This window comes from Salmo trutta, unplaced genomic scaffold, assembly GCF_901001165.1.
Source record: "Salmo trutta unplaced genomic scaffold, fSalTru1.1, whole genome shotgun sequence".
Lineage (NCBI taxonomy): Eukaryota > Metazoa > Chordata > Actinopteri > Salmoniformes > Salmonidae > Salmo > Salmo trutta.
In genome coordinates this window covers 27,593-35,000 of record NW_021823021.1, presented here as the reverse complement: position 1 = coordinate 35,000, position 7,408 = coordinate 27,593, and the positions used below count along the sequence as shown (strand labels likewise).

Below are 7,408 nucleotides of genomic sequence, written 5' to 3'. Positions count from 1 at the left end.
CATTATTGATCATAGTCTGCTGCTGGAAAAATGTATGTGTTATGGCTTTACACTCCCTGCTATAATGGCTTTACACCCCCTGCTATAATGTGGATAAAGAGTTACTTGTCTAACAGAACACAGAGGGTGTCCTTTAATGGAAGCCTATAAAATATAATCCAGTTAGAATCAGGAATTCCCCAGGGTAGCTGTTTAGGCCCCTTGCTTTTAAAAATTTTTACTAACGACATGCCACTGACTTTGAGTAAAGACAGAGTGTTTATGTATGCAGACAACTCAACAGTATACACGTCAGTTACTACAGCGACTGAAATGACTGCAACACTCAACAAAGATCTGCAGTTAGTTTCAGAGTGGGTGGCAAGGAATAAGTTAGCCCTAAATATTTCTAAAACTAAAAGCATTGTATTTTGAACAAAACACTCACTAAACCCTAAACCTCAACTAAATCTTGTAATAAATAATGTGGAAACTGTGCAAGTTGAGATGACTAAACTTCTTGGAGTAACCCTGGATTGTAAACTGTCATGGTCAAAACATATTGATGCAGTAGTAGCTAAGATGGGGAGAAGTCTGTCTATAATAAAGCACTGCTCTACCTTGTTAACAACACTATCAACAAGGCAGGTCCTACAGGCCCTAGTTTTGTTGCACCTGGACTAATGTTCAGTCGTGTGGTCAGGTGCCACAAAAAAGGACTTAGGAAAATTGCAATTGTCTCAGAACAGGGCAGCACGGCTGGCCCTTGGATGTACACAGAGAGCTAACATTAATAATATGCATGCCAATCTCTCCTGGCTCAAAGTGGAGGAGAGATTGACTTCATCACTACTTGTGTTTGTGAGAGGTATTGACATGTTGAATGCACAGAGCTGTCTGTCTAAACTACTGGCACACAGCTCAGACACCCATCCATACCCCACAAGACATGCCACCAGAGGTCTGTTTAAACTGACTGGGGCACAGCTCAGACACCCATCCATACCCCACAAGACATGCCACCAGAGGTCTGTTTAAACTACTGGCATTCAGCTCAGACACCCATCCATACCCCACAAGACATGCCACCAGAGGTCTGTTTAAACTACTGGCATTCAGCTCAGACACCCATCCATACCCCACAAGACATGCCACCAGAGGTCTGTTTAAACTACTGGCATTCAGCTCAGACACCCATGCATACCCCACAAGACATGCCACCAGAGGTCTGTTTAAACTACTGGCACACAGCTCAGACACCCATGTATACCCCACAAGACATGCCACCAGAGGTCTCTTCACAGTCCCCAAGTCCAGAACAGACTATGGGAGGAGCACAGTACTACATAGAGCCATGACTACATGGAACTCTATTCCACATCAGGTAACTGATGCAGCAGTAGAATCAGATTTAAAAAACAGATAAAAATACACCTTATGGAACAGCGGGACTGTGAAGCAACACAAACATTGGCACAGACACATGCATACACATCCTCCTGACATATCAGCCTCCCCATATCCTCCTGACATATCAGCCTCCCCATATCCTCCTGAACATATCAGCTTCCCCATATCCTCCTGACATATCAGCCTCCCCATATCCTCCTAACAGATCAGCCTCCCCATATCCTCCTAACAGATCAGCCTCCCCATATCCTCCAAACATATCAGCCTCCCCATATCCTCCTGACAGATCAGCCTCCCCGTATCCTCCTAACCGATCAGCCTCCCCACATCCTCCTAACATATCAGCCTCCCCATATCCTCCTAACATATCAGCCTCCCCATATCCTCCTAACATATCAGCCTCCCCATATCCTCCTAACATATCAGCCTCCCCATATCCTCCCCATATCCTCCTAACATATCAGCCTCCCCATATCCTCCCCATAGCCTCCTAACATATCAGCCTCCCCATATCCTCCTGACATATCAGCCTCCCCATATCCTCCTGAACATATCAGCCTCCCCATATCCTCCTGACATATCAGCCTCCCCATATCCTCCTGACATATCACCTCCCCATATCCTCCTGAACATATCAGCCTCCCCATATCCTCCTAACAGATCAGCCTCCCCATATCCTCCTGACATATCAGCCTCCCCATATCCTCCTAACATATCAGCCTCCCCATATCCTCCTAACAGATCAGCCTCCCCATATCCTCCTAACATATCAGCCTCCCCATATCCTCCTAACATATCAGCCTCCCCATATCCTCCCCATATCCTCCTAACATATCAGCCTCCCCATATCCTCCCCATAGCCTCCTAACATATCAGCCTCCCCATATCCTCCTGACATATCAGCCTCCCCATATCCTCCTGAACATATCAGCCTCCCCATATCCTCCTGACATATCAGCCTCCCCATATCCTCCTGACATATCACCTCCCCATATCCTCCTGAACATATCAGCCTCCCCATATCCTCCTAACAGATCAGCCTCCCCATATCCTCCTGACATATCAGCCTCCCCATATCCTCCTGAACATATCAGCCTCCCCATATCCTCCTAACAGATCAGCCTCCCCATATCCTCCTAACATATCAGCCTCCCCATATCCTCCTGACAGATCAGCCTCCCCATATCCTCCTGAACATATCAGCCTCCCCATATCCTCCTAACAGATCAGCCTCCCCATATCCTCCTAAAAGATCAGCCTCCCCATATCCTCCTAACAGATCAGCCTCCCCATATCCTCCTAACATATCAGCCTCCCCATATCCTCCTGACAGATCAGCCTCCCCATATCCTCCTGAACATATCAGCCTCCCCATATCCTCCTAACAGATCAGCCTCCCCATATCCTCCTAACAGATCAGCCTCTCCTCCTAACATATCAGCCTCCCCATATCCTCCTAACATATCAGCCTCCCCACACATTGTTTTCGCCATATCACTTGCGGCCGGTAATATCAAAGTAGAAGCTAACTGAGAGCATTATAACTAGCTGGAGCCCACCATAGTAGAAGCTAACTCAGAGCATTAAAACTAGCTGGAGCCCACCATAGTAGAAGCTAACTGAGAACATTAAAACTAGCTGCAGCCCACCATAGTAGAAGCTAACTCAGAGCATTATAACTAGCTGGAGCCCACCATAGTAGAAGCTAACTCAGAGCATTATAACTAGCTGGAGCCCACGATAGTAGAAGCTAACTCAGAGCATTAAAACTAGCTGGAGCCCACCATAGTAGAAGCTAACTCAGAGCATTATAACTAGCTAGAGCCCACCATAGTAGAAGCTAACTCAGAGCATTATAACTAGCTAGAGCCCACGATAGTAGAAGCTAACTCAGAGCATTAAAACTAGCTGGAGCCCACCATAGTAGAAGCTAACTCAGAGCATTATAACTAGCTAGAGCCCACCATAGTAGAAGCTAACTCAGAGCATTATAACTAGCTAGAGCCCACCATAGTAGAAGCTAACTCAGAACATTAAAACTAGCTAGAGCCCACCATAGTAGAAGCTAACTCAGAGCATTAAAACTAGCTGGAGCCCACCATAGTAGAAGCTAACTCAGAGCATTATAACTAGCTAGAGCCCACCATAGTAGAAGCTAACTCAGAGCATTATAACTAGCTAGAGCCCACCATAGTAGAAGCTAACTCAGAACATTAAAACTAGCTAGAGCCCACCATAGTAGAAGCTAACTCAGAGCATTAAAACTAGCTGGAGCCCACCATAGTAGAAGCTAACTCAGAGCATTATAACTAGCTAGAGCCCACCATAGTAGAAGCTAACTCAGAGCATTATAACTAGCTGGAGCCCACCATAGTAGAAGCTAACTCAGAGCATTATAACTAGCTAGAGCCCACCATAGTAGAAGCTAACTCAGAACATTAAAACTAGCTGCAGCCCACCATAGTAGAAGCTAACTCAGAGCATTATAACTAGCTGGAGCCCACCATAGTAGAAGCTAACTCAGAGCATTATAACTAGCTGGAGCCCACGATAGTAGAAGCTAACTCAGAGCATTAAAACTAGCTGGAGCCCACCATAGTAGAAGCTAACTCAGAGCATTATAACTAGCTAGAGCCCACCATAGTAGAAGCTAACTCAGAGCATTATAACTAGCTAGAGCCCACGATAGTAGAAGCTAACTCAGAGCATTAAAACTAGCTGGAGCCCACCATAGTAGAAGCTAACTCAGAGCATTATAACTAGCTAGAGCCCACCATAGTAGAAGCTAACTCAGAGCATTATAACTAGCTAGAGCCCACCATAGTAGAAGCTAACTCAGAACATTAAAACTAGCTAGAGCCCACCATAGTAGAAGCTAACTCAGAGCATTAAAACTAGCTGGAGCCCACCATAGTAGAAGCTAACTCAGAGCATTATAACTAGCTAGAGCCCACCATAGTAGAAGCTAACTCAGAGCATTATAACTAGCTAGAGCCCACCATAGTAGAAGCTAACTCAGAACATTAAAACTAGCTAGAGCCCACCATAGTAGAAGCTAACTCAGAGCATTAAAACTAGCTGGAGCCCACCATAGTAGAAGCTAACTCAGAGCATTATAACTAGCTAGAGCCCACCATAGTAGAAGCTAACTCAGAGCATTATAACTAGCTGGAGCCCACCATAGTAGAAGCTAACTCAGAGCATTATAACTAGCTAGAGCCCACCATAGTAGAAGCTAACTCAGAACATTAAAACTAGCTAGAGCCCACCATAGTAGAAGCTAACTCAGAGCATTATAACTAGCTGGAGCCCACCATAGTAGAAGCTAACTCAGAACAGCCTTTTGTGGCCATACTGGAATTACTCCTCTTATATAGGAAAAGGGCTCTGCTCAGTAAATACCATAAATAATCTGTCATATTAGTGTTGAATGACAATGTGTGTGTTTGTTTTACAGTCCCAGACCCCTCCAGGAGATTCCTCCCTTCCTGTGTCCGGACCGTAACAAGGTGAACTTCATCCCTAAGAGTGGCTCAGCCTTCTGCCTGGTCAGCATCCTGAAACCCCTGCTGCCTGCCCCGGAGCTCAGCTTCAGATCAGGGGTTGGCCTCCGCAGCCTGTCCCCCAGCTTGGTGCCTCTGGGTGGGGTTGGCCTGCGCAGCCTGTCCCCTTCCATGATGCCACTCGGTGGGGTGGGCCTCCGTAGCCTGTCCCCTTCCCTAGGAGTATCCTGGGGTACCAGCACGGTCCACCAGCAACCCTGCCTGCCCAGACACCTGGAGGAACCAGAGAGCTAGAGCTCCACACTTCTGCCCTGGAGGACAGACTGCTGAATAACATGACAGATAAACATAACGAACATAAAACCCTGCCACTGGAGACGCCTTCGACATGCTAACTCCCCTGGTCATAACTGTCCCCTGGTTCTACCTGGTCATTCTAACTCCACCCACTGGTCCAACCTGGTCCCAACATTCCACTGATCCGATGTACCGAGAGGATACAGGAAACTACTTTTTATTTTCATCGCATTAAACCATGAAACCTCTCCACATTTTTAAATCCTTATTATGTATCTTGAATTAAGATGTCTTCCAGTGTGAAGCTGGGTGGTTTCCATGGTGATCTGGGCTGTGTGGTTTCCATGGTGACCCAGACTGTGTGGTTTCCGCGGTGATCTGGGCTCAGAGATATCGTAGCAAAACTAAGATGGGGGGACGAAAGAAAAACAATATTGTGCCTGAAGACCTGTCTCGTGGTGTCTGTCCAGTGTTCTGCTTTGTCTGCCTCCTCTCGCTCTCTCTCTCTCATTCCCTCCCTCCTTTCCTCCCTCCCTTCCTCCATCCCTTCCTTCATCCCTCCCCTTTCCTCCATCCATCCATCCCTCCCCTTTCCTCCCTCCCTCCCTCCCTCCATCCCTACCCTTTCCTCCCTTCCTCCATCCTTCCCTTTTCCTCATTTAAGGTTGGTTAGGGGGTTAGGGGTCATTTAAGGTTGGTTAGGCGTCATTTAAGGCTGGTTAGGCGTCATTTAAGGCTGGTTAGGCGTCATTTAAGGTTGGTTAGGGGTCATTTAAGGTTGGTTAGGGGTCATTTAAGGTTGGTTAGGGGGTTAGGGATCATTTAAGGTTGGTTAGGGGTCATTTAAGGCTGGTTAGGGGGTTAGTGTAACTTACTTAGGGTTCGGTTACTCAGCTAGAATTAGGGCTGTATTTAATCTGGATGGCTGAAGCGTTACAGACCGTGTGCTAGAAATGTAAAGGTCATTTCCCATTGGAGAGCTGACATATGCAGCGTTGACCGTGAATGCAGTCTCTGCTAACACAGGAACGTTGCCTTTACATTTCTATCAGCTGGTTGAACATCAGCCATACAGATTGAATAGAGCCCTTAGAGTCGGGAGGAGTTTTGGGTGGTTATTACTAGAGCTCAGAGTTTATCCCGGTTTAGGGTCAGGGCTCTAAACGTTCTACAGAACTGTACAGACTTCTAAACTACCAGTACTGTCGACTCAGCAGAGAAATGAAGAGCTCTTCTGTCAAAGTAGACGTTAATATTGGAGATGATATTTGATCATGTTTTATAACCTGTAGCAGTAGAGATGGGGGTTTCCTGTTAAAGGTCAACTTTGGACACGAAAAACAGTCCAAATCTGCATCGTTCCCAATTTTCACACGTAAATGGGGTGTGCCTTTGGTGGTACATCAGTGTCATTCTAGTCAGGTGTGCACATGACCAACGTACAGTTGAAGTCGGAAGTTTACATACACCTTAGCCAAATACATTTAAACTCAGTTTTTCACAATTCCTGACATTTAATCCTAGTAAAAATCCCCTGTTTTAGGTCAGTTAGGACCACTTTATTTTAAGAATGGGAAATGTCAGAATAATAGTAGAGAGAATGATTTATTTCAGCTTTTATTTCTTTCATCACATTCCCAGTGGGTCAGAAGTTTACATACACTCAATTAGTATTTGGTAGCATTGCCTTTAACAACTTAAACTTTGTCAAATGTTTCGGGTAGCCTTTCACAAGCTTCTATAGGATTGAGGTCAGGGCTTTGTGATGGCCACCCCAATACCTTGACTTTGTTGTCATTAAGGCATTTTGCACCAACTTTGGAAGTATGCTTGGGGTCATTGTCCATTTGGAAGACCCATTTGCAACGAAGCTTTAACTTCCTGACTGATGTCTTGAGATGTTGCTTCAATATATCCACATAATTTTCCATCCTCATGATGCCATCTATTTTGTGAAGTGCACCAGTCCCTCCTGCAGCAAAGCACCCCCACAACATGATGCTGCCACCCCCGTGCTTCACGGTTGGGATGGTGTTCTTCGGCTTGCAAGCCTCCCCCTTTTTCCACCAAACATAACGATGGTCATTATGGCCAAACAGTTCTATTTTTGTTTCATCAGACCAGAAGACATTTCTCCAAAAAGTACGATCTTTGTCCCCATGTGCAGTTGCAAACATTTTACATTTATATTTTAGTCATTTAGCAGGCGCTCTTATCCA

The 7,408-nt window shown here is 45.7% G+C and overlaps 1 protein-coding gene across 1 annotated transcript in view; it reads left to right on the top strand.

Annotated features, from left to right (window-relative positions):
- The window catches only part of LOC115188252 (protein FAM117B), a gene marked incomplete at its 5' end in the record, with an annotated part of 26,500 nt that extends 20,866 nt beyond the window's left edge, over positions 1-5,634 (top strand). The window contains one exon of the mRNA XM_029747100.1: positions 4,847-5,634. Within this exon, the coding sequence (XP_029602960.1) occupies positions 4,847-5,186 (340 nt within the window). The remainder of the gene's footprint in view (positions 1-4,846) is intronic.
- Between the last annotated feature and the right edge of the window lie 1,774 nt (positions 5,635-7,408).